Source organism: Notothenia rossii (assembly GCF_949606895.1).
Source record: "Notothenia rossii genome assembly, chromosome: 8".
Classification (NCBI taxonomy): domain Eukaryota; kingdom Metazoa; phylum Chordata; class Actinopteri; order Perciformes; family Nototheniidae; genus Notothenia; species Notothenia rossii.
Genome location: NC_136906.1, coordinates 28185151 through 28209496, shown reverse-complemented (window position 1 = coordinate 28209496; position 24346 = coordinate 28185151). Strand labels below are relative to the sequence as shown.

Here is a 24346-nt window from a genome sequence, read left to right as displayed (position 1 = left end):
TTGATCCCTCCTGCCGCGTTTTGCCTTGTTGAACAAGCGCAAAGCCCCGTTAAGTGTCTGTGAAAGGCTGGTGATTGTGTTTGCGGCGCCCCGGGTGCGCCGCGGCCGTCCGCTCCCCTCTATCTCCCCCGGACAGACGGGATTAGAAGCAGGGAGAGGCGCTGAATGACCCTCTGGAGGGGACAAGAGACAGGCTGGCAGTGAGCAGTTTGATTTGGGGGCTCACACACACACACACACACACACACACACACACACACACACACACACACACACACACACACACACACACACACACACACACACACACACACACACACACACACACACACACGTTTAAGGTTGAGCCTAGCCTGCCCCCACACAGATGCAGCCTTCCAGAGGCTCTGGCTAAATACGCACTTCTCCATGAGCTACTGTATAAGCAAATAGCTACTGTATGCATACCCTGATGAACATCTGCTGTTCTGCTAAACATCTGCTGCTCACATCTAAGCTCTGATACTTTATGTTTTTATTGTTTTTCATTAACCCACTGGGAAAATTGTGTGGTTGTATGTCGCCCTGCATAGCACTGCTGAGTGGTTCAGAGAGTGCTTCTAGGAACGTATTTGGTTCCCCTACTAGAGCCGCTGAGGGGAATGCACAGTCAGACCTGGATTTGTTCACAGGAGGTCTCACATTTACATACATTTACATCTTAGACATTTAGCTGACACCCTTATCCAGAGTGGCTTACTATACAAACACAAGTGCACTAATTCCAAATGACTGAATTGCTCTCCAAGCACCTGACAATAAGGAGTGCAAAGGTTAAAAAACAAGGGGCTAGATTATAGAAGAAAAGGGGTGGAATGGTAAACTGAACGAGAGCCTTCTGCTGGGAGACACTGGGTGGAATCAGGCTCAAATGTAGCATGAATGTGGGATTTGAAGTTTTGCTCCTTTAGGAAAAAAAAAGATGTCTGGAAAATAAGTGTACTCTAGCGCTCAGATCCCTGAGAAGCTGCAGCACATCTTCCAGCCTGCTCCATCTGATCCACCGAGCCCCGGGGGGCTGTTACTGTACGGCTCCCGCACCAAAGCAACGGAGCAGCACTCATTCACATAAAGCAGCACACTTTGATTCCATTCAGATGGGATGATTATGGTGCCGGGCACCTTTCCTTGGCGGGGCAGATAAGTGGAGAGGCTCCATTCGGTATTTACATCTCATACACCTCATCAAACACTGGGTCTTTGTAGTCATGTGTTACATTTGAATAAAGCTAGCTTTTTTTTAAGCGGGTTGGAAGTTCATCAAACCTCTCGGACGATGAGGTCCTTGTCTCTCCAAGCAAATAACTCTTGGTTACCCTATTCAAACTGAAAGTGGCATGGCTCAAATCAAATCAAGTCAAATCAAATTGTGCAGGGATGAAAACATGGGGAAGTGGGTAGGGAGAAAGGGTGGGAAAACAGTCACATTTTCTCAGTGAAGCTCTTTCTATAATAGCTCAGACCAGCAATTTGATAAATAGCGCAGTTGCTTTTCCACAAAGGTAGCTTTAGAGCAGCAACAGTTTTTATTAAAGACAAATTCAAGTAGAAAGGAAGGTAAGGAGTGAATACAAATTGAGATTTGCAGACTTGTACAGTATACACGCAGAACTCAATATTATTCATCTCATTTTATTTCAATCTGTATTTCGAACAGATGTTAAAAAATAACCAAATAACAAATGTGAGAAACAGAATACCGTATTGTTAAAATACAGTATTTGTCCACATTCATGATACAAAAAGTCTTCATATTAATAATAATAATAATTTTTTTAAAAATCATATGTCTCTGAAAGGGAATAGGAGGAAGCAAATGCTCATTAATTCCCACCCCTTACTTGATCAATGATTGTCCTTTAAATCATTATGCAAGTTATTTACATTTACATGTATACATACATATACAATAATTTCTCATCTTCAATCACCTCTCTTCATTCTCATAGTTGTCCAAAAAAGTGTTTCTGTACATCCTTTTAAACTGACCTTGGTCTCGTGTCATCCATGTTTCACGGAAAACTCATGGATGACCATGGTCATCCATGGACATCCGTGATCTGTCCATGGTGGGTGTCCATGGTATGTTTGTCCGTGGTTTGTCCATGGTCATGAAACATGGACAGAACACGTACTACCCGCCTGGCCGTGAACTGACCATGATTGTCCATGGTCATGAAACATGGAAAAACATGTTCACTTGTCTGGCAATGAATTGACCATGATTTTCCATGGTCATGAAACATGCACAAACATGGACAAATCCTATATTATTTCCATCCATGAAATATCCATGATTTTCCATGGTCATGCAACACGGTGAAACATGGACAATCACTGATATTTTTATCCATGAAATATTCATGCTTTTCTGTGGTCATGAAACATGGTAAAACATGGATAGAATTCTGATATTTCTAACCATGAAATGATCATGTTCTTCTGTGGTCTCAATGTTGAATGCAGATCAAAGATATTGGTGCCAATCTTTTTGTCTCAGTTCTGACTCTTTTTGTTTGTCCTGGAGTAGTGAGTTACACAGGGCTGAACTGGGGATTTATGAAAAATATGAAGGCACAACATACAGTATTTATAATAGACACATTTAATTTATTTCAGAATGTACAGATAAATGTAATGTCTGATCAAATAACATTAAATATGTGACCTACATGTTCGTCAGCAGAAATAATAAATTGTTTGCAAATATGACATTAGCAATACCCCTGCCAACATGAAAATTAGGGTTTGGCACGCACTACATATTTAGGATTTTTTTTTGGACATGTGCTCTATTTACCTGGTAGACTGACATTGAAAATGTAAACAACAGTGCCAATTTCATATGAATACAATAAGAATGTCAGAGAACAGACAGTGGTACAAAACTTAATTCACACAATTACATGAAAGGTTACAATTTTGTCAATACATGGAAACATTTTACAATATTGGACTCCCAAGTAGAATCCTTGTCTGCTTTACCAAAAACAAGACAGAACCAGTTCCCTTACTTCAATATGAACAAATATAATTAAGTGTGCCAGATATATCTTATATTAAGATATATCTTATATTAAATCCTTTTAGAACCTCCTTACTTATACTTCAAAAATAACATAATCATTTAATAGATTTACCCTTAAAACCTTAGTCGGACCGCGAAACTTTGTGGTTAGACTAAAAGTAGAAGAGGTCAACTGACCAATTCTACTGAGTGATGGCGTTTAAATGTCCGCTTATATTCACTCTTTAAATATTAGAATTTTTTAAAAACACAATAGAAGTGTAACCTGTACCAGAAGTTTTTTAATGTTCACGGTTTGATCTTTAGAATACTTCTTTATTTATTTACTTTAATATATACCACTCCAACTTTACTCTTACTCTTATATAGATAAATACATTTAGGGTGGAATGAGTTAAAAAATTAAATATATATTTTTTTTAAATCTAAAAAACGGATTTATATATTTTTTAATTTAAATACACTGTCTTTACGGACATTTGGTATATTATAATTTGTCTGCAGTTCATGGAGTAACCACTATGAGTGCTAATGGTCATGTTACCTTTAATTCCGCCGTTTTTGGCGTCACTTCCGGGTAGCGGAACAGCCACTTCCTGTCTAGCGTTTACATAGGACGGCAGCTGAGAGAAGACTCTGCTAAAAACCTTTGACATCCACATTGAAATACTGATCTTTCAACGTTGAGGGTGAGTACATTTGATTATTAACATATCAGAGACCAGAAATATGATCCATTTGAAGAAAAATAAGTTTTTAATATTTAAATAAATAGATAATTTCACAAGATGGCGGCTGTTTTTTTCCAGTTGCATTTATTTCAGATTCATATTAATAAATTGATCATTTCAAGTCGGGAGGGTTGATATGATCTTTAGAGGGTTTAGGTTTTAGATACAGCCACAGCCCATCGCCTCAGAGGAACACAATACCTCGCTGCAACCGGTCATCGCCCAGAAAGGCTGCACCGTCAGCACGCAGCCACAGCCAGTCGCCTCAAAAGGCTGCACCCAGATGCAGTCGCTCACCTCCACAGCATGGCACAGCCTCCCCCTCTGCTCACAGGAGACTGGAACTGGGGTCGCCATCTCCAACGATCACCAAAAAGAAGCACAGGTAATATTAATATTATATACATATACATATACATATACGTATATGTATATGTATATGTGTGTAAATGAGAACAAAATGTAGCACACTATCATTGTGAAAAGATCTATTAGGAAGTTTATCTGCTGATAAAACCATGCACAAATATGCAGACTGAACTTGATAAATTTCACACATACCTTCAAAGGTCTAGTGTTGAACATCACTGGACTTCATTGGAGTCGACTTGGAAATATCAGTCATAAATTGAAAAGGTAAATTACTTGCGCAGTTCCAATTGACTGCAGCCAGAGACGTGTAGAAGACAATCAGCAAAATGTTGTTTAAAATCTGTTTATTCATTATTTTAAGATGGAATGAATATTGATACCAGGTGAACATGGTGAACCTTTTTGTATACTGCTTCAACTTCACACATTACCTTTTAGGTTCTAGTTTTTGGGTATTTGTTTTTACAGATCTCCCTTTGCAGCTGGAAAGGATATCAATGTTGCCCAGTAAGTTATTTTAATTATATATATTAATTATATATATTATTATATATGTTATATATATTTATATATATATATTTTTTTATATTGTTAACAGATACAGATGTTCCCTTTTTATAATATACTGTTTGCTGGGAAGGAAAATAATGTGGTTAATATTATATGACTCCAAAATAGTGTTTACACATTGTCTGATATGGCAGCAAATTATATATTTGAAGACTGTGGTAGATGTAATTTTTGTTCCGTCTGTATTGTTTTTACTTCGGCATTATATTTTTAAGCAATCTTTCTTTTTCAGACTAGCCAAGAACCTGTACGAGCTGCAAGGTCAGTTTGCGGAATCACAGGAGAGTATAAGGAAACTCAAGAGAAGAGTTCGCGAACTGGAAAAGAACCGCGAGGGGCGTGTGGCAGTTTGTGAGCCACGGTACAATGGCAACACCATGGAGGAGCTGCGTGCAACTGTCGTCTTGGAGACGAGCACCTTCAAAGCAGCCCGACGGCTGCTGACACAGTTGTTCTCCAAAGACGATCTCCTCAGCCACAGTGTGTCCGGGAAAGCTCCCAACCGGATGACTCCACCAAAGCCACGATTTCCGGAAGATAAGTTCCTGGTATACAAGGACTTGATGCGGGGACGCTTTCCCGAAATGAAAGACAAGGATATGGTGGAGAAAGTGCACCATGTGCAAAAAGGCTTAAAAAAAGTGTGAAAACTGACTTAAGTGTACATTTGGGAAGAAAATGTATGTTGTTATGGTGAACATATATCTGGCACACATATTTCTTCATACAATGTCATATGGGAACTGGTTATGTATCGTTTGTGGTAAAGCAGACAAGGATTCTACTTAAATGTTATAAATACTGTAAAATGTTCCCATGGATTGACAAACCTTTCATGTAATTGTGTGAATTAAGTTTTGTACCACTGTCTGTTCTCTGAGATTCGTTAAAAAACATCCTGTGTAGTATTTCTTGTACAAGAGTGTCATGATAAGATATTAATAAACATTTTGAAATGCAATCTTAGCACATTTATATCTGTAGACTTTAGATGCAAGTTAAATTTGTCCTGTCTGTAGCCCCCCCTCCCCCCCCTCGAGCATTATGTGGACATTATAGTAAGTCTTGTTATATACAACCTTGGTAACAATTGACCAAATTGGTAAGCTTTCTATAACTTCAGGGGTGGAACACCCATGGTCAGACCATGGATATCCATGGTCTGACCATTGACCATAATATTGTCCATGGACGTTAAATGGCACCATGGTCTGACCATGGATGTCCATGGTCTGACCATCGAAGTCCATGGTCAGACCATGGATGACCATGGTCTCTCCATGGACATCCACGGCCATTAAATGGCACCACAGATCAATCACGGAAAACCACGGTTAACTATACCATGGACAGACCACGGCTAACCACGTCTTTGATGTCCATGAATTACCGTGGTCTGTCCATGTTTCACTTGGCCGTGGGTTTCCATGATTCATCCATGGTGCCATTTAACGTCCATGGTCAGACCATGGTCAACCATGGACAATATCACGGACAGATCACGTATGTCCATGGTTAATGTCCATGGTCTGACCATGGTCTGACCATGGACATACATGGTCTGTCCATGATCCTGAGACCAAGGGAATTATGCTTGTGCTTTGTTTGAACTCCTGCTCCAAACCATTCCATAAAATCACCCCACAGATTGTTATACTCATACTTCTCAGAGTTGTTCTGACCTTGAGTTGTTTCAAATGTAGATTTCCTCTCAAATTATACCCACCCTCTCTGTCTACGAACAATGTTTTTAATTTCCTATAGTAGATTATGTCTTGCTTTGTACATGATTTGTGCCGTTTTAAATTTAACCAGATCAGTGAACTTCAATATGTGTGACTTCAAAAATAATACATTAGTGTGTTCAATATATCCAACATTATTGATAACGCTTATAGTCCTTTTTTGTAATGTGCATAACGGCTGTAGGTTGGTTTTGTACGTGTTTCCCCAAATCTCCACACAGTAAATCAGATATGGCAATATCAGTGTGTTATATAGAGTAGAGTATACAATGAGTTGTAGTCCAGAATGTGTCTGGCTTTCCCCAATATTGCAATAGTCTTAGCCAGTTTTGCTTTTACATGAGTGATATGAGGTTTCCAGAAGATTTTGTGGTCTCAAACCACACCAAGGAACTTCATTTCATATACTCTTTCTATATTTATGTTATCTAGTATTAATTGCACCTGTGGATTTGTTTTATGTTTTCCAAATAACATAATCTTTGTTTTGCTTATATTTACTGATAATTTGTTTGTGTCAAACCAATGTTTTACTTTAATCATTTCTGCTGTTATCACTATTATGACCTTTTTATTGTGAATAATTGTGTCGCTGAGTGTGTAATATAAGACATATTTCAGAAAGATGCAGGTCTTTATCTTCAATATAGACTCACAAAAGGAAACCTAAATCAATGCTATAGAAACTCACAGCACCAATGGAAAAAAGATGTCTCACAATGACACGCCATTGAATTACAAAAGTGCATTCTGTCTCATGAACGGTTTCAGACGGTAAAAAGTGGCGGAACGCAGACAAAAGACAGACGAGGGAGGCAGACTAACAGGTGCAGAGCGAGAGGCAAACCTTAATTCGTATCGGGTTGCCTTCAACTTGAACTTTGACGTCGGAATACAATAACAAACGGGTTGCCATAGCAATAACGGCTCATAACTAAGTAGTATGAGAAATGGGGGAGCATCTCGAGGGTGGTGGAGAAGAAGGAGGTGGGGGGGGGGGGGGGGCTTCCAGCTTTTATCTGTCAGTCGCAATCCTCCATCATCAAAGCTCTTCTCCACTTTCAGTGCCAAGACTGAAAGACACCAGTGGATCATTAGTCTCCAGCGAAGAAGACAGTCATTTATCCATGTGCTTTTTTTTTTATTCCACAAAAAAGGTTTTGTGTGAAAAAAGATAGAAAGAGAGAGTCATCTTTTTCTCAGCAAGTCAACTTCTCCGGGCACTAGCTCAGCTCCCTTTGGGCATCCCGTACAGGTATCAAGCCCGGGGTCTGACGGGCTCCTCTCTCTGTGAAGCAGCCTTTGCAGCACATCAATACGCTGAACTTTTTCCTGCCGAGTACCTGAGTTCTCCTGCATGAGCCGCTCCTCCTTTATCTATTCTGTTTAAAGATACCGCGAGAAGGAGCTTGATTACCTCCCGGGACAACACGGCTCCTCTTCAAGTTTGCCAAGTGAGATAGTCTTCAGAAGTTTGTTGACAGATCTCCGCTGTGGCGGGAGGGGAGCGATGGACAGGGTAACCTTGGCTCTCCAAAGGACAAATGGAGAGTTTTGAAGAGATCAAGCAGGAGGGATTTTGTTTACGGAGGAGATGGACAGGAACAGGATGTTACGGAGAACACAGGTGTGCATGGAGAATATATATAGAGTAGCACACTCAGAGCTTTCTAGGATGGATATCCTTCTAATGCATCAAGCTCAAATGGCACTCCAGAATCCTTTTCATATTAATATGAATTTGAATAAGAGCTTATGGGGAAGGGAAAATACATTTCCTTGACGTGTGTACAACCTCTGACTAAATTTAAATGTGTAAACTTGTCGTTTCTCGACATTTCATTCCCCCTGCTGCATTCAGGTATGCCGTACAGTCAAACAAGAGTGCTTGAGAAAACATGAATGCCTTTTAGAATCTGTGCATGCTGTTTATCTGAATGCCTCTGGTAATATGTTTCTATAGTAAAAGGGAAAAAGTGTTACCAGTAACTTCTGACAGGTACACAACTCTATCAGACAATCAGGCCTTCAGCATTTAGGATGCAGTGTACTGAAAGTGTGACAACATGATGAATATGCTTTTCATATTCTTTCACAATCATTTTAAAGCAATTTCAAAAAAGAATTATACAGAAGCTGTGAACAAGTAGATACATAATGTGATTTAAGCTATTCAGTGTTTGGTCAATGATGTGAACATCAAATGTCATTGATCAGAGAAGTTTATTAGGTTCCGATTTTATTTAATAATCTTTACAGACTATTTCCAGGCTGCAATGTATAAGGAAAACATACAGAATATACACTTTAAATTGGAAAATGAAGTTTGATTATACACAGATCCCTTTTTATAATGTGTACAGACTTTTCATGTATGGAAGCCCAAAGAGGCAAATGAGAGCATACATTGATTTTCTATGTATTTAAATAGTTTTATGTGTTTTCAATTTGCGAAAAAAGTTCCCTGATATTTTCTATCCCTCTTTGGAAGAGTTTGGGGAAAAACGCAGTACAAGGAACTTAATGATCTCATACATGCAAGTGTAACATAACATATTAACACATAGGACCGCTATGTGTAAACAAGGTAAATATAGCTAATGCTAGCTGTGCAATAAGCATGTATACAGGCTAGCATAACTAACATTTTACAAACATGTAAATGTGCAAATATGAAACATAAAGGTCAATATCACCATGCATATTGGTAGCTGAACTGTCAATACCCCAAAACATATTATTAGATATAAATACCACATTTTTTGTTATTTAGACACAATTAACACTTATAGTTTCATTTCTTGTTACATAATAATAGATTATATTTGTTAAAGGTCCCATGTCATGCTTTTCTGGTTATTACCTGTCCCCTTCTGTGTTATGAAGGTTTTTATGCATATAAACGGTCTGCAGAGTCACAAAACCTCAAAGTACACCCTGTAGCGAGTAAAACTCTAACACAGAAAATACCTCCCCAAAACGCCTCGTTGGAGATACGTCATTGTCCATTTGATTCTTCCGGGTACGCATGATGTCAACCGTACCCGGAACGAAATGGACCAATCCGTGGAGCAGTTACGTTACGTCCGCGGAGCTGTTACGTTAAGCCCCCGCTGATTGGTCCAAATTGACCAATCCACTGACTTCCTCACACACACACTCATTGCAAGCAGCTCTGCTGATTTCTCCTCCCTGGCTGCAGGCTGATAACAGACAGTTGGGATCGCGGCGAAACTCTCTCTGCAGATCCATTCTCACAGCGTTTATCAACCTTTTTCTTACTCAATATCAAGCCACACTTATTGTTTTTACTTCGGCTGTGACTTTGTGTGTGCTCAGGATGAGTTTGGCTGTGTTTCGCTGTGTATCGCTAAACAAGGAAACAACACCTCCACGGAGCTTAGCGCGATTCACAACGTCCCGACCAATCAGAGCACACTGTGCTCACAGGGAGGGTGGGAGCTGGAGCTACTGGAGCTACAACGAGCCGTTAAAGGCAGAGAGTGAAATTCAGTGAATACACGTAGTTTACAGAGATGCTGTATGAGAAACCAAAGTGAGTTTGGAAAATTGCACAATATAAATCTATTCTAGTAGACCTCAACAATGGAATTATGATCAATGGAAATGGCCATGACATGGGACCTTTAAAGAGCAACTTGCAGGTTTTTTTACTACATTTATGCTTAACCTTGCCTGAAAATTACAATTAAAAATGTTAATGCAGGATTTGATATGTTTTACAAGACATAAGAGCAGGAATTCAGAGGAAAAGGAGCCGTTTTGAGCTCTGCTACTAAAAACTGCTTTTTTTTAAAGTCATACCTCAAACGCGTCATATTACGTCACATGGGGGAGCAACTTTCTCGGACTCGTTCTCTGCCCAATCCGCGGTAGTAGTTTGTAGTTGGTTTGAGCGGTTGTGATTTAGTGAGCTGGTATTTTTTCGGTAATGTTACATTGTATTTCACCATTTGTAATCATGGTGAGCTTGTGTTTGTGCAAGTTGCACAAACTCAAGCCTGTCAGGGCATCGAGTCCACAGTTTCCCTCACGGGAAAAGGACCGGAGCTAGCGTTCGTTCCTGGGTGCGTTGTGCATCCACCTCCCTGCAGCACATACTCCGTCTCCACAGCTTTATCAAGAAACCGTATTACATCTCTCTCCCCCCCTTCGCTGCTCTCTCTCTCCCCCCTTCGCTGCTCTCTCTCCCCTCCGGTACACGGCACCGTAAGACTAGTGTGGAGTTGCATTAGGTAATGCTGTGGTGGCTGTACTGCTCCAGCCGTCTCCTTTGTGTTTGTTTGTTTCCCCCTGTCTGTGTTGTTTGTGTGTGCGTGGTGGCTGTCACTCATGGCTCCCGGCTCAACCTCCACTCACCTGCTGCAATCAGCTGTGCACCCTCCCCGACTACACACCTGCTTTCCATCAAGCCATTTACAACGGCATATCAACGGAGGCTCCACAATCTTTCTCCGCCAGATCGTCAAGAATCAGCCGTATCTCCCCTCCGGTCAGCACCGTAGTGTGGAGTTGCATTAGGTTACGCGAAATATGGCTGATAGTTGCGCATTAGTTTCTGTTATGGATCAGTATCAACAGTCCTGCCAGTAACGTTACTATATTATCAATGCTACTTTAGTTATAGCCTGATATATGATTGCTAACTTTACAATGCTGTGATGTGACTGACGTTAGCTAACATGCTAACACCGGTCACTCACCAAGACAGCTGCTCTGTTCTCCACTGGTTCTCCACACACCAAAGCTCCATTTCTCTCCGATGGCCGTTATTTTTTCTAATCCTTGGCTGGTCCTGGTCTCTTGGACGCCTAGCAGGCTCATAATTATAATCATATGCATTCGAATATATCGATTTTCAACCTCTTCTGTGTCAAAACTAGCATTGTTTATTCATACCTTAGACCGGCCGATCTCCCCCTTGTTTCCCCCATGTTACGTCATACGCGGGAGGTTACGTGCGGAGGCTTTTTTATACGGAAGTGAAAATGTCTTACTAAAACGACGCCAGAATTCACTGTCGTGTATATTTCTGTATATTTTTGGGAAAATTTAGTGTATTCATCATTTTCCTACACATTTATTCACTGGTGTCTCTAACATGCAAGTTGCTCTTTAAGTGTTATTATGGGATAACCTAATTACTATTCTTGTGGTACTACTGCCTTATTAGGCGCATATTGAGCAGAGCATATTAAGACCAAAACTTGTGTACAACAACTTCGTTACTTGCCATAAATAAGCACTAATTAGAGGTTTATTGAGGAAAATGTTAGTTAACAACGAGTTGATGGTGAATTTGTGTACATTAATATAAAGTGTTACCTAAAGTTTTGCTTGGATCATTTTCCTGAGTTCCTTTATTTTCCATTCCTTTGTTATTTTTTTTTTAAACACTACAGTAATGTGAAATAATGTGCTAATACACAATATATGTGGGTTGTATGTGGAGAAAGGAAACTTCTCCTCAAAGAAAACATCAATATTTGTAGTTTTATTTAGAACATGGTGTATTGTTGAGCTTATGAAAAAAAACAGTCAATTTTTTTTTTTTTTTAAACCTGTGCAACAAATGAAAACAAATCTGAAAACTTTGGAAAGATACTACTGATGTAACCATAACACGTGTATTTAAGTCACGATCACCTGGCTTAGAAAATGGATTACAAGATGCGTTTTTTCTCAATATCCTTCCAGGGCTTACAGTATGTAGTTATATGAAAGCCTTAAAGGTCACCTATTATGCACAATTCATGTCTTTTATACATAAAGATGTGTCCCCTCTGTGTAAAGAGATTCCAAAGAAAAAAGATTTGCTCACTTTTTGTCCTGATCTATTTATATAAAAACCTGTCGGAAAATTAGCTGATCAGATTTTGGCCACTTTGTGATGTCATAACGTTTTTGTTGGCTTGTGTAACCTTTAGCCAATAACCAACCGGTAACCCCCCCCCCCCCACACACACACCTTATCACCTGAATCTCCTCCTAGAGCACCATTGTGTTCTTTTTAACCAAATATCTCTCAGAGGGGCGTGGGGAGGGGCTCCTTATTTTCATCGAAAGTAACAGACAGAGAATCAGCACTTTTGAAACAGGGCAGAAACAGAGGGGATTATGGGTAATGCTGCAATGATCTGTTTGGTGTTCAAACACCAAACACTTCAGAGACATGCTTTGTATATATCTGAGACCTATAATATATTGATGAAAAACAGTATAATAGGGGACCTTTACAAAAAACATGTACAATTCATAAAGCAGCTTTCACACAGATTTACACCAAGCAACTCAGCATTGGGAGTGCAGCGTATTCGGACAAGATGATGAATACACCATACATCTAGTCAAGCCTGTATAATGGATCCATGTGTCAGGGCGTGATTTTGAAGGGTTTCCTGAGGGGAACTGTGTGTCTCCTGGCCTCTATGTTGGTTGTACAGTATATGTGTGTATGAAGCTTTGTAGCTGCTGGGCTCCACAGGTACGGGGGACCATCCATCACACAGTGCGGCCATTATACACAGGCGGGGGTGGAGGTGGATAATGCTCCCACTGCTGCCACCGCCGGGGCCTCGACCGCTCGCGGGTCAAGCGTTTGGCTGGCAAGCAGTAATCAAGCTAACAGTGGGCTGCCTGTCTGCGTGACAGATAACGTCACCCACACTCATCTGTACACAGGAGCGCGCAAAGGCACCCTACACACACACTCAGTATCCTACTTTGTTTGCTAAAAAAAAGCACATGCAGGCAGCTGCAAAGTTTATGGTAATGAGAATACAACCTGCTGTTTTTCACAACAGAAACCCAAACTAACAATGAGTTTATTCTCCTAACAAGAACTGTCTAGGTTCCCAAACGCCTAATATAGCTCTACTTTGATTTGTATTATGATTAGGTTCTTCCTCTAATGGGAGTATTTTGGGCCGTTGTAACTTGTTTGCAACAGTTGGCCACCATATTATATCTTTCATAGTTTTTTTGGACAAACAAATATACGTAGTATGGAGGCATTAGGTTATCAGATAGCATGATCAATGCGTTGTTGGTTTTGCTCTGTTCAGGTTATTTGTTTATAAAATAAAGAAAAAAGATCAAATAACACCAGTGCAATCCTTTCAAGCTGCTGTGTGAGATATTTCTGCAATAATACAGTAACCTCATTAACTTCAAACAAGGAAATGAGGCAGAAACGGAGCCGAGTTTTCCTCCTCTAATTGTGAAACTAGCTGAAGAGTGAAGATTCAAAATGGGCGAGTTAAATATAAAACTGTCTCTTAAACAGTGGAGAGCTTTTAGAGATTCAGAGCTCGGCTCACCGGGGATGACTCCACCTGTTCAACACCTCCGCCTTCACCACTCAAAAAGACATTATAGAAAAAAGTGTAAAAAAAACTTAAAAAATCGGTTATATCAAGCTGTCATTTGTTGTTGCAGAGCTGACCGAAGAAAAACATGTAAAGCCCAATTACACACAATAATGCAACCAGCAGGTAAAGACAACTGCATGCTAGTTTAATGTAAGCAAGGCTGTCTTTGTTATAGTTGCTAAATTAGTCAGAGCCGTCACATCACGTCTACCGAACGTCAAAACATCTGCTGTTTGAGCTACCGAATGGCAGGTGGAATAGGAAGCGGGTGAGACGCAGACGGGTAAGGAGACAGAAAGAGAAGGAGACAGAAATAGAGGACAGCAGATAAAGAGAGGGGAGAGGATGTGGTGAGGAAGCGGAGCGTAGTAGAGCCGGCCGCTGGGACTGTGAGGAATGAGCTGGCTGTGCTATAGGAGGCCTTAATGAGCATTCTCTCTAAACCCTGGAGAGCCTCTCTGCAGCTCTCACCCAATCTCTGTATTTTCTCTCAGCCAGCAAGGTACAGACACGCAAAGCTGGCTGTAGCGCTCCGTATGCACAGATTCATGCAGAACATAAAGATGCAGACGGAATTTATCACCTCCGCAGCACATCCTAAATACTCTCTCGTAACCAAATCACCATGCTACATGACAGTCCTCTCTGCTGCTGCGGACAACACTTCATGTCTTGTTCTATTTCCATTCCGTTGTGTTAAATTGCTACAGTGAAGTCAGTGTGGATCCTAATAAACCAATAAACACCCCTGCACCAAAGGGATGAGTGTAGCAGCCGTGTTCAGATAATGGCCACTTTATGCATTAGCAAAACACCTGTAGTAATAATGGCTTCCCATACTGTAGGTCCGTTTCATTTTTTCTCTCTCCGCAGACTAATGTGCCCTTGATTTCCTCTCACTTATCACTCCTCCCAGCTGTAGTTATGGATGGAGGGGCACAACAGTTAGTTAACCCTTGTAAGTGTCTGTGTGTGGAAGCCTCAGGTTTTTCATCCCCACCCCCTAAACACAGGCCCGTTGTGTTTCCCCGGGAAATGGCTGAATGATAAGTTATCCGGCAAATCCTGAATTATGGCTTGACGCGCACGGGCCTGAAAAATGGAAAAGTAATGAGCATCAGGGCAAAAAAAAAAATATTCTGGGGGAACAAGTTGCTGAGGCGATGGGGACGGCTTTAAATCCGACTCGGGGACAGGGCAGGAGATGAGGCAGGAGGAGGAGCGAGCGACTGTGTTTATGGTGTTTGTTTTCCGTTTTTATTGAGTGCATAGATATCTGCAGAAGGATGAAGAGAAAGCCATCTTTATATAACAAAGCGATTAGACCTATCTGTTGCCTCTCAATTCTAGCCCAGACTGGCTATGAAGCAGCGGCCCCTAAGCTGGACGGACCTTGGAAAGCATCCAGGGGCCTCGGAACGACTCACGCTCATTAACTATTAACCAGCAACCCGGGCCTTAAATCATCTGGCTGATCCCCAGCCTGCTGACCCTGCTGTGGATGGAGGAGGCAGCAGCAGCAGCAGCAGCGAGGTGTTTCATCAGAGCTAGCCCACCGGACACCCTGCTGATTTAATAGGCTACAATTACAGTGCTTCTGACACAATATACGGCAAATATTTATAGATCTCCCTCCCACCATCCCCACAGCCAGCAGCGCCAATACATTTTCTCCTCCACCAACCTGCTTGACAAACGTGTGTTCCTATGACTAAATTAGGTTTTGTGAATTCAGCTCTGCATTGACCAAGACGCCAAAGCATATGGCAAATGCTGCATCGCCCATGGCTACTCCACCACGTGTGCAGCACATATGTACATGTTATACAGGAGGCAGCTCCTATACTCATGATGCAGCTGTTTGTTACTTATTTTAAGAACTGCTTGACTATAGTGTGTCCACACAGACGTTTTTCACCATGGTTGTTTGGAAATACTTTTCAATAAAGAGTGAGTGCTTGAAGTAGTCAGCAGCCGCTTCGAGTTAGCGCTGCACACTATTTTTTCTTTTAAATATATATTTTGGCCGAGAAAGTATGATGGCTAACATATGCAAATGCATTAAAATGCACAAAACATTTCCTTTAGGAGAAATGTGCTGTGTTTTAAGAAAGCCTTGTAATGAGGAACTACCCGCCAACATATGGCTGGCCTGCTATTTATGTATATCCGGTCTGATTAAGTCAGGTCTGCTGGCCCTAGAGTGTAGCAGCTAGTTGATGGTGACTGGAATGGGCTACTAGGACGCCACACAGCCCAATCAAGCACAACGTTAAAAAAATTAGACAACAGTCCCCCGAGAACCGTGCCTTGTTTTTATCCCTTCGTTAGAGACGACATGCTAATGTGCATTGTACTATAAGTGGATCACAACTGAGAAAGTGCACAGAGCTCTGGGTCGTAATCAATCATACCGTTGATGTCTATTGATTCTGTCCGGACTCATTATGACATCCGAGAGTCGCCTGGCCTCCAATGTGTCCTTACGTTGGTGTTGTTGGGGACCCGGAGATGTTTGATGCTCAGATAAACATGCAGTGGGAAGTTTTTAGTCATTGTGTGCCTGAAATCAAATTTTCATATATTCAGCCAATAAATGCAAATGAATTGCAGAGGATGTGTTAGTGTAATAATTAACATATGTATTTTCATTTTTCAAAGCTATAGAGCTGATAGACTGTGGATCATCCTTTACAATGACATTTGCTTGTTTACAGGTTCTCAGCTAAAATCATACATTATAACTAATACTAATTATTCCAGTAAAACAATATATTTGTCCTGCATCAACCTTGAACCATCCCTGACCCCTGATACACACACCTATACACAGTCCTCTCTCACTAATGTTGTTGTGTCACTGGCTTTTCCTTGAAGGTCATCTCATTGAAATTAAAGTCCCCTGGGGTGAGACGGCAGACTGGAGTTTGGCTTATCGACAACACTTCTTGGAGAGGGGAAAGGATGCAGAAAGAAGAACTTATCAGCCTCATAATCACACTTTCATTTTGACTTCATTATTCGGTCTGACATCATGTTCATAATTGATGTTCTCTGTTTAGAAGGGGCTTGTTATTTTGCCCAAAGCAATCAGCGACAGACTGATTTTTTATATTCCGTGTCAACACAGAAGCTGTTGTCGCAGTTGCGAGAAGCAATTAACTCACGATAGAAATAATTTGCCACTTTGAATGTTGTTGGTTGAATAAAAGTAGTAAAGTTGCATGACTATAAGTCATGTTACCCGCCATTTTCTTTTGGAATGGAGTGCAGATTTACAAGGAAGACAGAGACACAGCCATCGTCATGGATGTGCTTTATCTACTAAGTCAAAATGCATTTAAAAAGTCCCAACAGTGGTTCACAAACCTTTTTCTGTCAGGCCCCCCCTTTGGAGAAAAACTAAATCGGGCCCCCCCAACACAAATAGTCACGTAATGGGCCAAGTTAACATTTATTAAAATACATCAATATGAACGTGAGCATTCCTTTGCTAGAACAGTGATAATAAAACAATGATTCCCCGGGAAGATTTTTTTTAAAATATTGAAGTTAAATGCATCAATCTGGTGCACTTTGAGAGCAAAATGAAGAGATCTATGGATAGGTCTCTCAACACCCATATGAAACAGAACTGCAGATTTACTTTTTCTTTACGGATATTTTACAAATCACTCCCCTTTTAAACTTTATTCTTTTTTTACTGTCCTATAGTATTTCATACCTATTTTTCATTTATTCTCTTGTTTTTTTACAACTATAATGATCATATAAACGTGTGCCTCGGGAATAATTGTTTAGGTTAATCATGACCAAAACGTTTGAGACCCGGCCACTAGCTCGCTAGCACCAGAAGCTAACAACGATCGCCGTTACCGGTGCCCTCTCTCTCTCTCGCTCGTGCGTGCACGCGCACAAAATGGCTCGTGCCACACACACACACACACACACACACACACACACACACACACACACACACACACACACACACACACACACACACACACACACACACACACACACACACACACACACACACACACACACACACACACACACACATACAGAGCCGAGCTTGAATGAAACACAGAGACCCAGACTTACTTGTACTGTACTGTATCATATTATTTTCTAATCAATAATTTTTCAAATTATGATTGGTTTTTGTTTTATTTTCAAAACCATTTTTTTGACGCACCCCCCACTTTGAGGAACACTGCATTAGCACAAAATGAAACCTATTCTAGTTGCTTACAAGGGCCTTATTATGCTTTTGGTGGTTTTCCATTGCCAGTAGTATGTGTAGTTTTGTGTTGTGTGTGCATGTAAATGGTCTGCAAAGGCTAAAATCCAAAAGCTCCCTCCAGGGGGAGTTTATCCCTCATACACCCCTCCTGCCTAAAACACTTGCACTTATTTTGGCTAGCGCTCCGACACATTGTATGTGATTTGCTACGGGTTGGGACATTTCCAACACATCCCTAAACTGTTGACCAATCACAACAGAGCCAGCCAGCTAACCAATCAGAGCAGACTGAGCTCTGGTTTCAGACAGAGGGTGAAAAGAGGTGCTGCGGCACCCTTTTGGCCTTTTTGTTTGCTCCAGGCTGCTTGCCTTCCATTTTGTTACATCTTTATTTGATAAACTCCTTATAATTATTACTAATTCCAACTGGTGTGTGTTGCTTTTCCTCATCCCCTAGTGGGGACGTAACATACTGTATGAGAACAATAAAGAACTGTTTGAACATTAAAGCATGGAGACATGTCACAGTAGAGGCACATAATGTGAACCTGAAAATGAGCATAATATGTTCTCTTTAAAAATGGCAAACATGACATGTTCAGATAGTTCAGAGGTTGGTACAAAACAAAATAAAAAATCTCATTAGTTGAGGAAAAGTCCAAATAAAAATGTAGCAAGAGGAAAGATATAATGAAGCAGTTTTTATGTATTTAGCACTTCAGTCAAATGCTCTCAGTGAAAGCGGTGGTAATAAGACTAGCCATTAAAGTTTAGCTCAATAAGTGGTTTTATTCCTTCCAATATAACTTTTCTGTCTGAGATTTGTTTTTGCCAGTGGATTATTTTTTGCCGGCAGAAAAAATAATCCATCAGATTGATTTGAAGGGAGAACAGCAGAAGGGGCCCTATCAGAAAAAAGTGCTACAGAAGAACACCAGACTCAGTATCATAGGAGTATTGTAAATGATGACAAAATAAATGACAGTGACCTCTACGTTACCCATCAGCTGCATGGACTTAGCTCTTTCAAACACTGACACTGTAGAAGAAGCTTGGTAAGAGCTAATGATTCAGAGCGAGTCCTGGTGGGAGGACCCAGCCGGGTAAAGCCGGCCTGTAGGAGTCGGCCTGCAGGCATGTAGGAGGCCTTTGTGCCAAACACAAGGCCGGATCCAGCACACCACCGCACAGTGACAGGAAGATACCGGGCTGTCCTCCTACTCTGTACTTCCTGAGATGAGTGTGTGGTGGTGTGTGTGTGCTAACGCCTTCTAGGAGGTGGTGTAAATATATGTATACTCCATACGTCTACTGTAAACAGAGTGCCCCTGTGCAAACACACTATGTGTATATGTTGTATAATATTACTTTGAGCTCTGTTTGCTCGCGCTCCGGTTTGTTTGGTATAGGCAGTGTGGATGTTTTGGGAGCTGAGTGGTGTGGAAGCGACCACGGAGTCCTCCACAGATCATGGCTGGCCTTTGGACCAGGCAGGCAGTGTAGGCCTGCTGAGCTTCACACACACCCCCCCCCCCCGCTCAACGTGCCCCCTGATTTTAGCACTGTGGGTGGCAGAAGACAGGAATCTGAAAGGAACAGAAAATGGCCTGACTTATGTGTAGCTTTCTGCCAGTTTTTTTTGGTTTTATTTCACAAACCCTTGAGTGACTCTGGGTATGAAACCTTCACATTTAGGACTCTTGTATTTTAAGAATCCCAATCTCTCTGAACTCCGGCTACAGTACAATACTAATAACCCATTTTTCAATATTCTCCTTTGAGAAAAATAAACATTGTAATTTCACCAACCAAATAAAACTGCCTTTTTTCCTTTCACTAAACTTGAATGACTTTTCAGATTTTCCCTACAAAAAACATGTGATAAACTTTAAAATAATATACTATTTCAATAGTTTAATAAGGTTACTTTTAACCTTTTGTTTAAGGTACAAAAAAGTTCAATTATATAATAAATTCAACAATAATTTGGTTATTAAAACTTTGTTTGTCTACAACAGTAAAATCTTTGATGCAACAATTTCCTTTTGATAATACTGCTGAACCTCTAATTGCCTAGTATGAAGTGTTTTATTCGAAATGGAGTATTTTGACATGATTGAGTGCTACTTTTACTCAAGTAAATAATATGAGTACTTCCACTGATCATAATCCAGTATTTTAATATATATATATATGATTCTGAAATGAGCCTTTAGGAATAACGAGTACTTATATTTTTGGCAAGTTATATGTATGCTGTGTTACAAGTATAAGTGCAGCATTCCAAATCTTACTGAATTACAGTTAGGTATTGCTTATTTTCTTAAGTAAGACATCTGAGTACTTCTTCCACCTCTGTATTTAAGTAGGTGATCAAAAGATCTTACGTTTTGACAGAACCGAAAAAGCTAATTTTCTGGAAAGACTGATTTTGAGGCTTTCGTGCAAATTTAAAACAAAGAGTAAATATTCATTTAGTGAGTCTCTGTCCTGTCACTATAATTGATCAAAAGTCTTTTTGAAAGAGGCATAAATTAAAGAATAACATTTATACAGTCTCCATACTTTGTTGTCTGGCAAGCACTAGAAGCCCTGGTAATCTCTGAGATCTATCCGTTGACTGCTTTCCTGGCTGTAATAAGTTTGGTTCGTATTAAAACTACTCGACGATAGAAATTGCAAACATTTTGGAGCCTGAGGTATTTTGATTAGAAGATGCATTTTCAGAGAGAATGGCTCAGATCCAAAAAATGACTCACATAATGCTTTATTTACATGTAAGGTCAGATGGTTTTTCCTGGCTGTTTCCACGAGGGATCAACTTGGCTTTGAGGCCTGATGAGGTTGCTGCAGAAAGTGCAAAGAAATCATATTATTGGACCAATTTTAATATCAGATTTGAATGCATTCACTTTGTTTTCTCAGTATTTGTTTTCCGATATGTTTCATTCATAAAGTGTACCATTTAATGCTTGTGTTTTCATAAACTTGCTCCATTATATTTTGGTGTGTAGTCATGTTTCACTGTTTTCTTAACCCTTATGGGCATCGTTATAATTTCAATATTTCTTCTTTTTTGGTGCTTGTCCAAGTGGAATAGCCTATCAAACTACATCGTAACACATGACTTAAAGTAGCAGAGTCCTTCTTGCCTCTCACAAGCCCGGAGCTTTCTGGTGTGTTTAGTGTTAATACACATTACACACACTCTGATCTGGTTTGAAATGTTTTTTTCTCCAGTGGCCGTTACAGCAGTGCACAAGGAAGCATCTCATTTCTCGAGTGAGGTGTTTCTACGCATTAAGTTAAAGTCCAGGTAGCTCATTAAAGTTAAACCACAGTGAATGGTAAGGCCGTATACCATGACAATCAACTTGTGTGTGAAATGCTATTGCTTAGTTGACTTGGAGCTACCAGTTCTGTTAATTTCACCTTCTGTTCCTCAACCGACACTCTCGCATAGCAGAGGGAATTTACAGAAGTCAAACATCCTTCATAGCGTGTCGCTTGGCTGCATGGATCTTGCATCGGGGGAGGGGCACTATAATGCTATTTGGAGGTTCCACTCCCATGCATGTAGGGTTTGATACCTCATATGTGAAAGAGGGATTAAGGTTATTCATGTACAGATTCTAAATGACAAATTCAGAGCATTGATATAGAAGCAACAACTATTCTTCATATAAGGATTTTGGTGTTAGCATGTCTAACACAATTAGCTAGTTAATGAATACTGCTGATAATACTGCTGATAATCCCCCCCACCCACAGCTGATAATGCCCCCCACCCTAGCTCTGTCAGTATTGTTGCTGTTGTATGTTTGCGCTGTTAGCATTGCTAACCGCTAACCGCAGGTGAATCCACCTCGTTGTTGAAAGCCCTGTGGAGATAATCCATCAATCAGAAAACTGATCTGAATTTGGGATTCCACATATTTAAGGTTAAGGAAACAAAAATAAATATATGCATTTTTGCTAAATTAATATCCCCCTCATTTCTACACTGTCCTCTGTAGATAAGGCTACAGATGTTGAAACACTGTGAACAAATTACAAGCAGGGATTGTTTTGGGTTAAATTACATAAAAGTCCAGCATAGTATGAATCACTAGCATACAGGAGCGGCGCCAGGGGGGAGCTAGGGGGTGCTGAAGCACCCCCCAGGATTGCCAAAGCACCCCCTAAGCACCCCCAAGAAATATATGTTTTTAACAATTTTTTAATTATATTAAATTAGAAAAATTATTGATTACATCAATGCAAATTTGAAACAAACAAATGTTTGACCAAAAACATAAAGCCAACACAGGTGATTAGGCTAATGGCCAGCACCCATTAGATTTTTTTACCTACCCATAGGCTAAATTACTTTGTGACTTCCTGTTAGCTGGAGCGCCAAATTATTTGCTAACAGCAAAGTGACAAATGGATCGTTTTTTAGTCCTTAAACGTCCACGTGTGGACACTCAATCAAAACCACCTGAAAGCGAGAGGGATTCTGCACATAATAGGCCTCGTGAGTACAAGTAGCTTACTTCTGGCTCTCTGTGTTTCATTCAAGCTCTGCTCTGTGTGTGTGTGGCACGAGCCATTTTGTGTGCGTGCGCGAGCACCGGTGGGTCTCTACCGGAGATCGTTGTGGTTAGCATCTGGTGCTAGCTAGCCAAGCTAACGGATATAAGGAGCTATTTCAACAACAAAGTGGAGGGAGAACTCTCTCCTGTCAGACTGAGAGTCTCAAATAACCTCAGCTCAGGTGAAGTAAAGGACTCTCAGTGTTTAGATAGTTAACTTTAGTCTAGTTATCTCAGTGGGTCTCAAACGTTTTGTTTTAAAAGGGGAGGGATTTGTAAAATATCTATAAAGAAATAGTAAATCTGTTTACAGTTCCGTTTCATATGTATGTTGAAAGATGTATCCATAGATCTCTTCATTTTGCTCTCAAAGTGCACCAGATTGATGCTTTTAACTTTAATATTTAAAAAAAAAATCTTCGGGAGCACTTCAAAATGCAAGATGGGGGGGGGGGATGCTAGTGGATCGCCGGAGCTGTTAGATTAACATTAACATGCTTATATTGTAGTTCTAAGTGCAATGCCTTGCGGCCTGTAGCACCATCCTTGATGGAGCATATGTGTGGGCAGGAAAGGAGTGAGCAGAGAGTAGAGTAGTTGTCGATTTTTGTTCTGTTTTCTGTGACTATCTGCCTCACCCTGTCAGACTTTCAGTTGCGCGCGCTACTAAAGAGATGTGTTACCATGGAAACCAAACAATGGTTCAGTTGTATTAAATAAAGGGAGAATTGGGGAGAAATGCGGGAGAAATATGACCCCGGGAGGAAACCGGGAGAGGGCAATGAAATCGGGAGTCTCCCGCGAAAATCGGGAGGGTTGACAAGTATGAGTTGCAGTCGAAAATTCAACTGTAGTGCTGGTGCATTAATGGGAAACCCTTAAAGTTTGAGCACCCTCTATGAAACATCAAGCTACCCCACAGCACCCCCTAGAGAAAATCTCTGGCGCCGCCACTGCTAGCATAAGGATTTTATAACACTGTTTCATAATGTATACAAGATAGATAGCAATAGAGTGGCCCAAGAATGAGTCCTTAAATCAATATGAGTTAGCATTCTATGTATTACAATTCCCTAGGAGTCAATGGTTTTCTGAAAGTAGTTTTGGTTAGAAGCCTAAAATAAGGTCTATGGTAAACACAAGCTTACGAGATGTTCACGTTTTGTACTATAACATAGCAAACGTCAGCAAATACTTTACTTGTAAATGTCTGAAACTTGTATGTAAACTACTAAATGTCCGCCTTTAGCTTTGTGGTGCAAGTGGTGTTGATGTGTGGATATAACCCTGCTGAAGAAAACATTTAAGTAAACCTAAGTATAGTGTTGTTTTGGCTAAAAATCAATTTTTTCGGCAATATAACAAAATCCAATTGGGAAATCCCATTGCGTTGTGTCTAGGGAGCCGTTGCGATGCTAACTTCCAGGTTGGCCAACAAAAAATAATCATCACTGCACAGCTCTGTAGTGACCAGGCTTACGTTATTTCTGAATAACAACCTGTCGGCTATACGTTTCCAACTTAAAAAATGTCCTTAAGCTTGAAAGAAAACACAAAAAGCATAATTCCTAATAAGAATGCAACAACTTCCTATATCACCTGAAATGGGCCTATTAAATGTTATTGCAGTGCTCCAAAGTCAACAAACAC

At 40.5% G+C, this 24346-nt stretch overlaps 1 protein-coding gene across 2 annotated transcripts; it reads left to right on the top strand.

Annotated features, from left to right (window-relative positions):
• The first annotated feature begins 2033 nt into the window (after window positions 1-2033).
• Window positions 2034-6000, top strand: LOC307016764 (uncharacterized protein). Of its 2 annotated transcripts, XM_079646074.1 has the most exons (5): window positions 2034-3756; window positions 3921-4183; window positions 4368-4434; window positions 4639-4677; window positions 4973-6000. In XM_079646074.1, the coding sequence occupies exons 2-5, from the start codon at window positions 4105-4107 to the stop codon at window positions 5385-5387; spliced, it is 600 nt and encodes a 199-aa protein (XP_079502200.1). In that variant the 5' UTR covers window positions 2034-3756; window positions 3921-4104; the 3' UTR covers window positions 5388-6000. The 2 variants fall into 2 exon arrangements, with proteins under 2 accessions (XP_079502200.1, XP_079502199.1); XM_079646073.1 differs by having other exon boundaries at window positions 2034-4183.
• The last annotated feature ends 18346 nt before the right edge of the window (window positions 6001-24346 follow it).

Coding starts and splice junctions, on each gene's coding strand:
- LOC307016764 (XM_079646074.1), top strand. CDS start 4,105: ATGGCACAGCCTCCCCCTCTGCTCACAGGAGACTGGAACTGGGGTCGC. Junction 4,435..4,638: donor ATCAGTCATAAATTGAAAAG/GTAAATTACTTG, acceptor TTGTTTTTACAG/ATCTCCCTTTGCAGCTGGAA. Junction 4,678..4,972: donor AAGGATATCAATGTTGCCCA/GTAAGTTATTTT, acceptor TTTCTTTTTCAG/ACTAGCCAAGAACCTGTACG.